The sequence below is a fragment of the Apodemus sylvaticus genome, chromosome 3, assembly GCF_947179515.1.
Source record: "Apodemus sylvaticus chromosome 3, mApoSyl1.1, whole genome shotgun sequence".
NCBI lineage: Eukaryota > Metazoa > Chordata > Mammalia > Rodentia > Muridae > Apodemus > Apodemus sylvaticus.
Genome location: NC_067474.1, coordinates 137,571,256 through 137,586,118, shown reverse-complemented (window position 1 = coordinate 137,586,118; position 14,863 = coordinate 137,571,256). Strand labels below are relative to the sequence as shown.

General features: G+C 42.5%; 1 protein-coding gene across 1 annotated transcript; it reads right to left on the bottom strand.

Moving 5' to 3' along the window:
* Positions 1–3,073: 3,073 nt before the first annotated feature.
* Mycbp (MYC binding protein) lies at positions 3,074–10,437 on the bottom strand. The gene is made up of 5 exons (XM_052177295.1): positions 10,322–10,437; positions 10,103–10,175; positions 5,684–5,732; positions 5,351–5,480; positions 3,074–4,227 (listed from the first exon to the last, which is right to left on the bottom strand). Exons 1-5 carry the CDS (start codon positions 10,403–10,405, stop codon positions 4,183–4,185), a joined length of 381 nt encoding a protein of 126 aa, XP_052033255.1. The 5' UTR covers positions 10,406–10,437; the 3' UTR covers positions 3,074–4,182.
* Between the last annotated feature and the right edge of the window lie 4,426 nt (positions 10,438–14,863).

Here is a 14,863-nt window from a genome sequence, read left to right as displayed (position 1 = left end):
TCACATTTATTTAACAAGTGCCTACCCACTAGGCCATCTTCAAAGCTCTGTTCTATTTAAATTTTTATTCTGTGCTCGAAAGATGGCTCAGTGATTAAAAGCACTTTGTAGTCTTGCAGAGGACCCACATTCAGTCCTAGCACCCATATGATGCCTTACAACCATCAATTGTCAGGGGATCTAGTGCCCTCTTCTAGCCTCTAAGGATGCCAGGCATACAGGTGGTACTCATAAATACATGCAGGCAAAACACTCATACGCATAAAATAAAAATAATTTTTATAAAGTTTCTTATCCAAGGGGTTGTAGATACAGCTCAGGTGGTAGAATGCTTGTCTAGTTTTCAGGAAACCCTAGCCACCATCGGCAGCACTACCTAACTCCAGGCCTGGCAGCATTTGTTATCAAAGCACTAAGGAAGCAAAAGCAAGACCAGAAGTTCAAGGTTATTTCCTGCTATAATATCAAAGTCAGTCTCAAAATAAAGCTTCAGGCCAACAGTCAAACTCCTCAAAGACTAAAGTGGAACAAAATAGTAGTCAGTTCTTTGCAACAGTCCTTCTACTATTCAAATGCAGTCTTTATTACACACCAATTCTTCTCAACCTGATAGAACCATGAGTATCAGGCCCCAAAAAGTCTTCTCTGTTCCGTTATCTCCAGTTGCTTCGATCATTGCTTCTATGGTACTGTTCTATGTAAGACTTTGAGGTCTTGTGTTTATACTGTTCAGGAGAGTGCCCACTGGCCACATGTGCACTGAATGCTAGACGTGCTAGGGGAGTGATTGAGGAACTGAGTTTTATAGCTGGTGACAACCACACTGAACTCATCCATGCTTTCACATCCCTTCTCCCTATTGATCATTCTTCCTTAAAATGCATTCATGCTTGTCAGCATCCCTCAGATGTCTGGTACCTACAGAGTAACAATAGGACTTTTAGAAAGACTTTTTTAGTTAGCAATATTTTAGTGGACAATATTTGTTTTCCAAAATGGATTTTTAAGCTTCCTTGGAGTATAAATGGTTCACATTAGAGATCACCAGAACCAGTATTTATCAGGAACCCTACCCACTTTGTGTAACTATATACTTTACCCACTATAGGACTTGATATTTGTTTGTGCCCAGCAGTATGGGAACTTCATGTTCAAACCTGTTCCAATGTAGTCTACAACCAACCTTTCCAATTCTATGGTACTTACAGATGTGTCAGTACTACTGACTGATCTGCAGGTAGTCCTTTACAGTTTGCAAGGCATTTTTATATCCAGTGTATTTAATCTGATCCTGACATTAACCATGTAAGGTAGGCAAGATGTGAAGACACATACATACATAAATACACACATACCTTTTGTGGAGTGGTTACTGAGACAGTCTTATATAGCCAAGGCTGGCCTCTAACTTACTGTATAGTTAGAGATGACTCTAAAATTCCTGACCCTCTTGCCTTCAAGTGCTAGGATTATGGGCATGTACCATCATGTCTGTCAGAACATTTTAATTTTCTATATATTATGTGCATGCAGGTATGCACATGCAAAAGACAACTCTCAGATGAATCTCCTGCCATCTTGTGAGATTCAGGGATTGAACTGAGTTCTTCAGGCCTTCACCCAAGCACATCTACCCATGAGCCATGTCTATAGCCCCTAATTTTTATTTTCTAGATGAAGTAGCTGAAGTGTAGCAGGAACTGAACTGATGGCTTAGATTTCCTATTCCATTTAGCGTCATCTTGTATAGTCTTCATTCAAGTCCTTGATAGAAATGTTGGAAGGGAGATTCAATGGTGAGAGCACACACTGTTCCTAGAGTGGACCTGAATTTGGTGGCTAACCATGCCCAGTGACCTCAAAATCTTTTCTCTAAAATAGACTTTTTTTAAATTTTTTATTATTGATTGATTTTTTTTTAAATGTATGAATGCTCTATCGTCTGACATCTGCATGTCAGAAGAGGGCACAACCAATATAGGCAGTTATGAGCCACCATGTAGATGCTGGGAATTGAACTCAGGACCTCTGGAAGAGCAGCCAGTACACTTAACTACTTAGAGATCTTTCCAGTCCCAGACCTTGAATTCTTCAATATCAATGGCTGGCCCAAGTCAGTTCCACCTACAAGTGGTAATCTAGCCCACATGCTGTAACTAATGTGCAACAGAATGGTTCAAGAGTCACATAGACCTATTGGCATAAATATAACATTAAACCAAGCATAATGGTACATGTGGGTACCTTTACTCCCAGCACCTGGGAAGCAGAGGAATGAGTTTGAGGCTACTGTCAGCTACATAGTTCCAGGTCAACCACAGCTAAATTTATATAGTGAGATGAATGAATGAATGATAGTACCACGAGAGGGGGTGGGAGAAGACTAGTAGCCAACAAACAAAATCATGTTTCTGTATCAACAACATGATGGCCATACAAACTACCTGAAGAAGCCAAGTCCCTTCTCTGCAAAATTCTCATGGGTCCCTGTTTCCTTATTCCTACAATTCCTAGCACATCCTAACCCACCTTGTAGTTGTTTGCATATGTGTCTCATAATTAATTGGTCTTTACCACACCAGCACTTTACCACACCAGTGATATGCATCAGGAAGGCACCCAAATTGGTAAACAGAGACTCTGCCCGGCTGAATGTTCTTTCAGTAGTATCTGGCCACCCTCCAGAAACAAACTTGTGACTAGAAGAAATGTAGACCATTGCCACAATCCTGCCAACATGACTGATTACAATGCCCTTGAAAATGGCTTGGTCAGAGTTTCCATCAGGTGCCAGTACCTTGACTGGTTAAACCAGCTTTGATTGGATATGTGCTGTGATCGAAATTTAAAGACAAGCTGCCCAACAATAAGGATAGAAGGTGCAACATATAAGGGCGTATGTGCCTGTCAGTGAAGAAAGCAAGTAATCAACAATACATCTGACTGGGATTCTTCCCAGAGAAAAGGGAAAGGGCCGGATGTAGTGGGGTTGGAGTTGAAGACAGGAATTAAAGGCCAGCCTTTGGTACGTGAGACTGTTCCCTACCAAAAAGAAAAGGATTAACAAAACAAGTACTTTACCATTTACAAATCTTTCATATACATTCTCTCATTTGACCTCACAACAACCCTGTGAGGTAGGCAGCAAATGTTTTCATGGTACAGATGAGGATAGTGAATCTCCAAACCATTAACTGACCTGCCCAGGTTTCTACAGTTAGCAACAAATCTGTATGTCAGTCTTTGGCCTAAAAATTCAACACCCAACCTTCCCTTTACTTGCCCTACCTACTTCACAGGAATAATAAAGATAAAATGAATTCAAGGCTCAAAAAATATGTTTGAGGGGAAAGAAATCACTGTATAATTACATACTATAATTATCTATGACATAATAGTTCATCTCCTTTCCCATCCCAGTTTGTGTATGAACCCAGAATTTTCTCTCTTCAGTGCTCATCTAAGGAAGGAAGGAAGGCAGGGTGAGAGCAGCAATCCTGTTGGAAGCTATGTAAATTACAATCAAGGTAGCTGCAGCATTACACAAACTGAAAACAACAGACCTATGTGCAACCAGAACACACTAGAGCACACACAGCAAGGCGGCATTATCAGGTGGGCATGAGTGCATAGAGAGCAGATGTGGTGTCAGAGTTCATACTGGCACACACAGTTATCTAAGGCAAAGTGGTGGCAAAGGAGTTATTTGTTCTATATTTCTATAAAAAAGCAGAAGATGCATGGGAACCCATGCGAAAGCGTTGTACACCACAGATATGTTCAGCTGTCTACAAGAAATATATGCTTTTAAGAATGAGTGCACCTACTATGCTCAAGTCCTGGACCTAGGAATAGCTCCATGCTAAATATCCTAGATAAAATACAACCAGTACCATCATTCCTAATCGGATAATAAATAAAATGTCTTTTAAGGTGAAAAGGTATGTGGCTCTTAGCTTTTCTTCAAGATCTGCTTTGGATTCTCCTGCTTTAAGACCCAAAGAAAGTTATATTGAGTTTTTATTGGTGATTCTATGTATATGTGTTTATAACATTAAAGTGTGATGAGTGAATTTAACATATTAAAAGTTTATAGCATCTTTTCAGGAAAGATCATATACTATACAAGCTATTCAAGTGATACAAAACCAGTTTTCAGTGTCTTTTCAACTGAGAAGAATCCTATTCAGCACGCTTCTCCTCCTGAGGTGGTTCATACTGAACAAGCTATGGGGCAAAGACAGAGGATTTAGATGAATTTTATTTAAGTTGGGTAAAAAACTTAGTAACACAATGAAATTAGATAATATATTCAACTTAGTTGAGTCAGTAATCAATTTCTGAACTTAAGCCATTCACTTACTTATTAAGATGGAGTGCAATTAACCTAACAAAAGCCTTTTTTGTATAAATCTTTAGCAGTGCTAGGAAACTAGATTTACATCAACTCATGACTGAACTGTTCAGTTACTACATGATTCTAATAGTATGGTCAGCCAATGAAAAGTAACTGACTTTAAAAGTACTGCCTGACTTTAAAAGTACCAGAGGCCTTTAAATCAGCATCGAGGAGGCAGAGGCAAGGCTGGGTCTCTGAGTTTGAAGCTATCCTCGTCTACATAGCAACTACCAAGTATGTATCTCAGCATCTTTGGTAATTTAAGACATTGCATTTTCTTTTATAGAAATTTGTGGTTCCTTACAAGTAGACTTCAGAAGATTTGACTTCATTCAGTTAATTTCAGACTTGGAATTACATCATGTAGTTCAGAATGTGATAAACCTAAAAGACTTTGAGTTGATGCTCAAGTTGATGGAAATTTGAACAAAGGCAAATTTCAGCTCTAGATAAAATCAAGTACAACTTACTTGTGTCCTTTTGAGAACCTGGAGCTAGCATGCTTCGGACAATGCAGACAGTGTCTTAACAAAGCAGTGACCTAGTCTGACCTAAACTGCATAAGAACTTTAAAATTACCCATTTACTTTAAGCAGTATTAACCAACATCCCCACCTTTTTATTGATGCAGGTTCTCAACTCCCTTTTCGTGATTATACTTTGCCTATTCTACTTTTTGTTGTTCTTGGGATTTTTCTAGATGAGGTTTAAGTTTGCCATGGATTTGGTTGAAACTGATATTGTCCCTTCCTGCTGCCCATTAATAAGGTTTGGGGTTTAGTTATTTACTCTGATTTTATCATGCTGCAGATGGAACCCAGGACTTTTGCACATGCCAGACAGATGCTCTACCACGGAGCTACACACATCCCTGGCCTGCAGTAAGGATTTGGTCAGATAATCATTAGAGACAAGATTGTTTTTTAATTTGAATTTCTTTCTTAAATTTACCTTTGCTTTCAGTTTTTTATTTTCTTCTACAGTAGCTTCATATTTCTCTTTCATTTCTGCCAATTCTAGGCGAAGCAGCTCTATTTCTGGGTTTTCCGGGGTAGCAGCTCCTAAGTGATGCTTTAAAAAACTAACATTAGTGTTAAGAAAGTACTCAAGAGCGAAATGAGGCCGGGGGACAGTTACCCACCACACTGCCAGTAGTTATCCAAGCTCATGTGAAGATTCAAAAGAACTTTTTCAATAAACAAAATTACTTAAAGCTTATTATATATGTGAATAAATAAAAATGTCAAAAATATGGCTTTTTTACTTCAGAGATGAAAAGGATACTCCAGAGCACTGGTGGGCTTCTCCGGTTCTTCATATAAGGCTACCAACACTGCAAATCAAAGAGAGAGAAGCAATAAAGTCTTCAGCTGAGATATTCTGAAACTCAGAAAATACTGCCTGCTTGCTGTATGGTGAACAGATTGCTAAGACTGTCCATACAGTGGTGAACAAGCCAAACAGTGTCCTTGCTAGCAACAAACTTACAATCCATTGTAAAAGATAAGGAACTACAAGAATACTGAACTGCAGTAGTGGTTAGTGAGTTTCAGAATGAGACTGGAGGAATATTTAGCATCAGAGGCTGACCTGAGACCTAGCTGTGTTTCAGATAAAAATGGGAAAACTCGGCCGGGCAGTGGTGGCGCACGCCTGTAATCCCAGCACTCTGGGAGGCAGAGGCAGGCAGATTTCTGAGTTTGAGGCCAGCCTGGTCTCCAGAGTGAGTTCCAGGACAGCCAGGGCTACACAGAGAAACCCTGTCTCGAAAAATACCAAAAAAAAAAAAAAAAGGGAAAACTCAAAGCACATACAAGGGAACTAACATGTCAAGTATGTTCTGAGTAATGAATGGAAAGGTAGTCTAGGGCCAGACTGAGAAAACTGAGAAAAGCTTAGTTGGATATTGATCCTAAAGATACAAACATATTTCTTCAACAGTTTGAAAGCAAGGAAGCGGCAGATTACTCCTGAATGCAGTCTTCAAGCCTGATTTAGGAAGCTGGGTGTGGAATCTCACACCTGTATTCTGAGTACCAAAGAGGTGAGGCAAGGGGGCAGGGAGTTCAAGACCAGTCTTGGGAAAGCAATTAGCTGGAGACCTGGGCTACAAGGAGCTCTGCCTCAAAAACAAAAGGGCTAATGTAATCTAGTTAAAGAAACTTAAGACATTTTAAGTAATTAACAGCATTCCATTTGGAATATTCGAGAATTAAGTTTCATGTATAACAGGCTAAGGACCAAGCAAAACCATTACCACAGTCAGCATGCTCTGACATTTAAAAATGTGCTAACACTTCCTGGCAACACTGTCTCACTCATCTACTGAACAAGTCCTCCCAGGATTCAATATGCAGGTGGCAAGCTCTCCACACTAGTGCTGAGGACTCTGAAAAATCTCCTAAGGCTGTGTGTGCTTGAGCTAGTGTGTAGTTGAGACAAGTAACTGGCCTCAAACTAATGGCAGTGCTCCTGTCTCAGTCCCCCCATACAGGTGTTATAAAAATCTGACAAAAGCAAAATATGTAACTTCAATGTGCATAACTTGAGAATTTAAATTAAGAAATCCTGTTGTAAACCAACTTACATGTCTTGGGTTTTAAGTTTTAAGAAAGTACAGACAATATGAACAACATCAAGTGAGCATGTACTTTTATACCAAAGGACACAGTTTTTTGAGAAATCTGCACATTTATATCACAACTATCTAACCATCATCTCTTAGAATGTTACATTATCTCAAATCCCTACTTAATACTTTTTGCTTAAAAAAAGTATACATTTCAAAGTGTTTCTTCCATTTACTTCCACTGATCTGCCCTGAGTCTTAATCTTTATTGACTTACTTTTAAAGATGACATCTCTCTGTGCAGTCCTTGCTGTTCTGAAACTGTAAACTAGGGTGGCCTTGAACTCACAGAAACTGCCAGCTTCCGTGAGTGCTGCCCCCCACATGCTGGGATTGACCACAGGCCCCAGGCCGGCAGGATCTAAACCTTGACAGGATGCAACTGCTAGTGCTCTTGCCTTTCCCTTCCATTACTGCACCCCCATTCCCTTCAGCTTCCAAAGTCCTGCCTGCAGTGCCTGGGCTGCGGCTATGAAGTGTTAAGGTTTTTGTTCTTTTCTTTGGGATGATTTTGCTTTTTATCTGAAGAGAATTCAACCAGATCATATTCCCTTTTGCTTTAGAAGCCAAATTTACTGCTATTAGTTACATATTGGGGTGGGGCGTGGAAATCAAAGGACACATTTCAGGAACCTATACCCTACTAATCAGTTTTGGGAATCAAACTCAGGTCCATTTGGCTTGGCAGCAAGCACCTTCACCTGCTGAGCCTTCTTGCTGGCCTTTATCAACTAGGTATTTAAAGCCAGGTATTTTAAAGTTTGCTACCCTGCTCAAAATAACTAAAATACTATTCCCTTCACCTTCTTCATGGATGTTTTTGTCTTGAACGTTTTGTTTTTGTTGTTTGTTGACTGGTTAAGTATGGTTTTTTGTTTTTAAGATGTAGTTTTTACTCTTTTGATAAAGCTGGTCTCAGACTCAAGCAGTCCTCCTACTTCAGCTCCTCAGGAACAATTAGAAATGAAACAAGATGTCTAGGTCTTCTGCACATGCCTAAAACCTTTGAGGCAAGGTCTCCCTCAGCTTCCAGCTTCCATCCTTTTAGCTATGCTAGCTAGCAGCCAGCAAGCCTGGATTATCCTCGTGTCTCTCCAACCCCAGCTCTGGGATTTCACACTTGAAGACCCTGTCTGGCTTATTATACGAGTGCTGCTGTCTGAATTCTAGTCCCTAGAGTTGTGTATCAAGTAGTCTTAACCTCTAAGCCATCTCTCCAGCCTAGATCTAGTTTACTTTTTTTTGAGACAGGTCTTGATTATGTGCTCCACGAAGCAGTGAATGCAGATCTGCCTCCCCTCGAAAGAGCACTAAAAACATGTCACCATGCCTGGCTTTTACAATGTTTTCATGTTAAAAACAACTTTAAATCCTCTCTGAAATGTTGCTGATAGGAAAATGTAAACGTGTATAAAGCATCTATGTTTGACTCTGTAAAATTGGTTTCCATTCTCTACACAGCCTGAAGGCTGCACATTGGCTCTACATTCAGTCATCTCCAATTGTACGACATCTGCCTTTCACTGTTCGTCTGTCAACTACCCTACCCTACCCACACAGATTTTTGGGGGACTAAAAATTTATCAGTGCTTATCTCCAGAGGTTGGAATATCTACTCATACATAATGAGATGTTTTGGGGATAAGATCCAAGACTAAACATGAAATATATTTACAGTCCATATGGACCTTATTCACATAATATGAACATGATCTTGAACAAGTACATATTCCTAGGCTCCTGAATTTTGACTGATATAATTTATGCAGACAAGTACGGGATTTTCCACATCAGTGCTCAATAAGTTACAGATTTGGGAGCAATTTACGTTTCAATTTTTCAGATTAAGGATACTTATCCATACTTTAGGATCTGCTCAAGGTCTTCCCTCTGCCACTCCATGTAAAATGTCCCATCTTTATCCTTGCTATGGTTTAAGTTATACATTTACCGCTACCTGGCACTGTGTGTGTGTGTGTCCCTAACTTAGCTACAAGCTCCCAAAAGTAGGGACATTACCATGGCTATATTCTTGGTGCCTAGAACACAAGGCTGGAATAAGATCATTACATGAAAGAAACATGAGGAATTTTTTTTACCAGAATTCCAAGCCATCTGTGACACTTCTGATGCCACAAAGTACAGTGGTCTCTCAGAGTAGTTCCTTATATTTTGCTCACATTGACTTGCAACAACCTAAGGAAATTAGTAGTAATTCTAACTTGTCAGTTCATCCATGTAAGAGAAGTAAAAGCCCTGCTTTCTTCTAAGTTCTCCCAATTTTCCCCCTAGCTTTTGTTTCCCTAAAAAGCAGATACAAATTACTTCCCAGACACTTCCTATTCTCAAAAGAACCAAGTTTTCAATCCCTGCCAGCCATTCCATTCTATTCCCTTGAAAACATCAAGCAATGCTGAGCTCTTACTCAACATGTAGCAGGTATTCAGTATACTGTTAAGGCCAGTGTAGCTGTATTCTCTCCGGGAATTCTTGGGTTCAATCACCATATTCTCTGTCTAACCCTACACCCAGAAAGAAAGGATACAGTAAGCTTCCATTTTAAAGTAAAGAATATAGCCATTTTTTATGTGCTCTAAAGCACTTCTCAAATTGTAATTCCACTTTAATTATGATATCTACACAAAGTAGGAATTACTACAGGCTGAAAGAATTGGAAAAAAAAAAAGCCACAGTACAAACTATGAATCTCCAGCTTCGATGACTAGAGCCACTTAATAACCCACTTTCAAATCCAGTAATTTTTTTGGTTGCCTTTGTCCGAAAGAAAAATTTGTAAAATCCCGCACACTATACGGCGGGAGCAATTGGGATCTCAAAGTCTCTTGCTAACGTGTCCACTGCGGCTGCTCGAGGGAAAGCAACGGAAGTTGGAGAGACTTTGCAACAGCTGCAAGAGTTTCAGTCCCGGGCAGAGAGCGACCACGGGGCGAGGCAAAGTCCCGCGGCCGGCATGCGCCTGACCCACGGGACCCCAAGGCCTTGCTGGTCCCCGGGCCGGCCCCACCTGGCCAAGAGCGCGCGGACGTGGGCTGCAGCCGCCCGCCTCGGCTCACCTTTCGTCAGCGTGTCCAGCACCCCCGACTTCTCCAAGTACCTCCGGAACTGCTCGCGCTTCGAGTCGGCGGCCTGAGGAGACACGGCGGGTCAGGGACCGGAGCCCGGGGCCGGAGCAGGAAGACGGCGCGCCCTGCCGCCGGCCCCAAGCCCTGCACGCGCCCCAACTCCCACCCGGCGCCGCCCGCACGCCCCGAGCCACGCCGCGCCCCCCTCACTTTGTAATGGGCCATAGTGACAGCCACAGCGGCGTAGCTGGCGCCGGAGACACGGGCTGGCGGGCTCCAAGCCTCACTGCTCATGCGCGGAACGGCGCGCGCGTCTGCGCACTGGGCAGGCACGGGCCGGGATCGCCGGGGTGTGGCCTGTTTTCATGGCGACCAGGACGCTGTGTATCCCTGTCTCCTCGGAGCCCAGAGAGGCTGCGTGCGCCCTCCCTCCGCGGTTCCGGGCAGCCTCGCATCTTCCTGTTCCGGTTGCCGCGGAGATTCGGTTGCTTAGCAAGAGGCGAGGCTTCGGTAAAGCGGGGCGAACGTCCTGTGGGGCCCTGTATGGGTGTGGCCGGGGCTTAGAGGCTCTAGGCGTAGTATCTCCCCACGTGGTAGTGGGCACACACTCGTCCTTTGAGTTTTTGGTGGGGAACCCACTAACGCTGAGTTTCTTGGCTCTCAGAAAAGAAATCCAGCACTGGGGAGGTGAAAGCAGAACTGGAAAAAATTCAAGGTCACCCTCAGCTACTTAAAGAGTTTGAAGCTCTTGGGCTCCTTGTTCCGGCTCGCAAGTAATCTTTAAGCCCGGTGTAGTTGAAGATAACATCTGGCTGGGAGAGAACTTATCTCTACAGCAATGTCGGATTAGGGCAATGACTTTTGAAGTCTTGGTTCTTTTTCCCGCCTTTGTCATTAATTTTCTTTTTCTTTTTTTTTTAACCCCCTTAGTGGTTAGCATCCATATATATTATTTTTATGTTGAAAATAATTATAGGTAGTATTAAGTGTGTATGTCTTTTTAGTTTCTCTTTCGTTCTTTCAAAATGTTTGTCCCACTTTACCCATCCGGTAGACACCCTACATGCAGAAGATGAATTTAAAACATGGCAATGCTGCTGGATTTGTTTTGTTTACTGTGAAAATTGGATGCAGAAGAGGGCCCATTAATGAATTTGTAGTTGTACCCTTGGCTAGATTTTGTTTTGACCTCTTTGTATAGAAATCATTCTATTCACCGGGCACTGTTGGCATACGAATTTAATTTCAGTTCAAGAAAAGTGTAGGGGCTTCATGAATCTCTTGAGTTCGAAGGCAGCCTGGTCCAAGATGGCCAGAGAAACCCTGTCTCCAAAACAAAGAATTCATTGTATTTTTGTTTTGTTTGTTTGTTTGTTTTGGGTTGTTTGTTTGTTTGTTTGTTTGTTTGAGACAGGGTTTCTCTGTGTAGCCCTGGCTGTCCTGGAACTCACTCTGTAGACCAGGCTGGCCCTGAACTCAGAAATCCGCCTGCCTCTGCCTCCCAAGTGCTGGGATTACAGGCATGCGCCACCACACCCAGCTTCTTTGTATTCTTGTTTTAACCTAAGACCCTACCCCAACCTTATCTTTCTGAAATCAGGTGATTTTTTTTTCCTTGGGAGTTGGGGAAGGGTATCCTTGCCACCGTGCAGTTGGAGACCGGAAGACAGACTCCTAGGACTTTCTCTCCTTCCACCATGTGAGTCTCAGTAATTAAGACTGTCAGGCTTGGCAACAAGTGCCTTTATTTACCGAGCCATTTTACTGGCCCCTAGCTGCAAAATTTCTAGAAAGTTTCAAGAAAAGCGAAATGATGGCTCTAGGTTGCACAGAAAATACGGTCTTTTCTGTTGGTCTTAAGAGAAAACATCATATTTGGTTATGAGAAGCCACAGAACTTAAACTCTTGTGGAAAGAACTGTTCAGTCATGAACCCAGCTTCAACCACAAACTGAATGAAAAAGTGCAGAGCGGAGTTTTTCTGGTCGGTGCTGCTTGCCTCCCTTTGTCCTTGTTGGCAATGCCCTTCCTCCCTCCAGTTTTCTTCGTTGAGCTTTTGGGGTTTTACATGGGGGTGGGGGGCATTTTGTTGTTTTGAGGCAGGTCTCCATGTGTGAACTCCCAGCTCCTTCCCAGGAACCTAAGCAAGGCACTGTTACCTTTTCACAGTGTTTCCTTTTAATACTGCCAGTTGTAACAGACTTAATTATGGCCAAAAAAAAAAAAAAAAAAAAAATGGTTCCAGGTTCCACCTGTCCCGGAAAGAGGCTACTCCAAACTCCTGTACACAAGGAGCTGGATATGAGGTAACCAACCAAAGCTGCAGCTACACCATATTAACTCCCGTAAAAGTTAGCTCCCTCTAAGTACATGGTAATTCTTTGATAAAACTTCATGCTTGCCACATAAAGGTAAGAACAAAGTTATATAGTTTAATTAATGACTAGTGGACCCTGCCATGGCCTGAGACCACCAACATCTTTAAAATCAGCAACTAGTGCATAGTAGCCAGTAGATGAGCCACGGTCAACTGACAAGTCAGAGCTGGACAGAGAGCTTCTCCCTCACCCATCTCCCCACCCTGGCTGAGCACCAGATGAGGAGCCAGTGAATGAACACTCACCTCCTTGGTTGGGACCAAAGAATATGTGCAGAGCAGGTGTGCTCTCCACTGGCTGAATGTGATGCTCAGAGAATTAACCACGCTCAATAAAACTCCCTTGGTGTTTGTCCAGATTCTGCCTTATGTCCTGTACAAAGCCCCTACGGTGCAGCGCTGGATTTTTTCCTTCTTTCTTGGGACTTCCTCCTATATTGGAGCCAATCTAACCTTTTCCATAGCCCTCTCTTGGGTCCTCTCTGGAGTGCTGGCTCCTGTCCCAAGCTCTTTTTTGTTTGTTTGTTTGTTTGTTTTTCGAGACAGGGTTTCTCTGTGTAGCCCTGGCTGTCCTGGAACTCACTCTGTAGACCAGGCTGGCCTCAAACTCAGAAATCCGCCTGCCTCTGCCTCCCAGAGTGCTGGGATTAAAAGTGTGCACCACCACGGCCTGGCCCAAGCTCTTTTTTTTTTTTTTTTTAACTCACCTTTGGGTAGATCAGTGATCTGGCTCAGTGGACAGAGGCACTTGGCTTGAAAGCCTGATCTGAGTTTGATCCTGGAACCATCATATAGAGGATTTCTAATCCTTGCAAAGCGCTCTCTGGCCTCCACATGTACTCCCAAGCACATACGCATGCACACAATAAATCTAATAAAGTTTTTAAATAGAATAGTGATTAGAAAACCTTCACTACTCAGAGTGAGGACATGTGCCTTTAATCCTAGCATTTGAGAGCCAGAAGCAGGCAGATCTCTGTGAGCTCAAGGCCAGCCGGAGTCACATGCTGAGATTCTGTCTCAAACTGTAAGAACAAACCCATCCCCCTCTATCAATCATGAATGCCAAGCTTGCAGACCAGGACTCAGAGCCACCTACTGGCTGGATGCTTCCTGAGACTGTGGGCCTCTGGTACTCCAGTTCCTGAGTTGAGCCCACATGGGATGAGTCCCTTTTTCCTGTCCCCCATTTACTGACAGATAATAACTTGCCTGCCCTGTGGCTTTTCTTTCAAAGACTAATAAAATGGTCAAGCTTCATTACTGTCAGGGTCCAGCCTCTATACAGACTGGAGTCCTCAGTCAGAAGCGGAGATATCTGGGAGGCACATAAACCAACACAGAATACTTTTCCAGTACAAACTGACAGGCAATTTTTCAAGGCTTAAAGTTTCTCTCTCTCTCTCTCTCTCTCTCTCTCTCTCTCTCTCTCTCTCTCACACTCTCACTCTCTGCCCTCCTCTCTCTCTCTCTCTCAGCTTGAGGCTGCACATACTCTGTGTTCTCCTGTGTGCTCTGCTCTCTCCTGTGTGCTTTTCTTGAACTCACACACTCCTACACACCTCTGCGTGTTCCCCTTTCACTCACACACACACACACCACATGCACTCTCCTTTTGCTCACACATGCTCTCCATACACTCTCCACAGTCTCTTCACTCACTCTTCAGTCACCTCATGCGTTCCTCACTCTCACCTCACTCGCTCTCCACTCGCTCTCTCGCCCTTTTCTTGCCCAGTTTTTTATTGATACTCCAAAAACAGGTAGGAAAGAAAAAGACATTGTATAATCATTGCCAAATCAACTCAGAAGAATAACCACATCACACAAAGAATCAAGAATTACAATTGTTCCCCAAAGTTTCAAGCTTCCCCTATTCCCAGGCCTATGGCCAAAATAACAATAATTGCAAACTTACCATTATTTAAACTTTAGCTTTTGGCTTACTATACTTCAGATCTCAGAGCTCTGAGGTCAGCTACTTGTGTTTTCCTGTGATGCTCTAATGAAAAATGACATGGGCAAAGCTGCCAGGCAGGGCCCAGAAAGAATCAAGTTAACTCCTAACTCAGCAGTTCCCCTCGCTAGCTTTCTGCTTCTGCACATTGCACACAATGACTCTCCTAAGAGTCCCAGGGTTTTGACTTAGTTTTATTAATATATATTTTTATGTATTCTATACTGCTTATCCAGGAACCACTCTGAAGTGTGCAAAACTTATTTCATAACTTTAATAGCTTTTTCCTTTCTGGAGTACCAATATTGGCTCTATTTCATTTTCTAATAATTTCTTCAAACTTTCATTGCAAGTCACACATTAATCTGGAACTACCATTGTGCAGTTATTGCATTGTTTCCAAGATGAGAGCACACAG

Excerpts from the sequence above, each read along its gene's own strand:
- Mycbp (XM_052177295.1), bottom strand. The coding sequence starts at position 10,405 with ATGAGCAGTGAGGCTTGGAGCCCGCCAGCCCGTGTCTCCGGCGCCAGC. Across the intron at positions 10,176-10,321 it reads TCACTATGGCCCATTACAAA|GCCGCCGACTCGAAGCGCGA; the intron begins GTGAGGGGGGCG and ends GTGTCTCCTCAG. Across the intron at positions 5,481-5,683 it reads AAGCCCACCAGTGCTCTGGA|TTTTTTAAAGCATCACTTAG; the intron begins GTATCCTTTTCA and ends CACTAATGTTAG.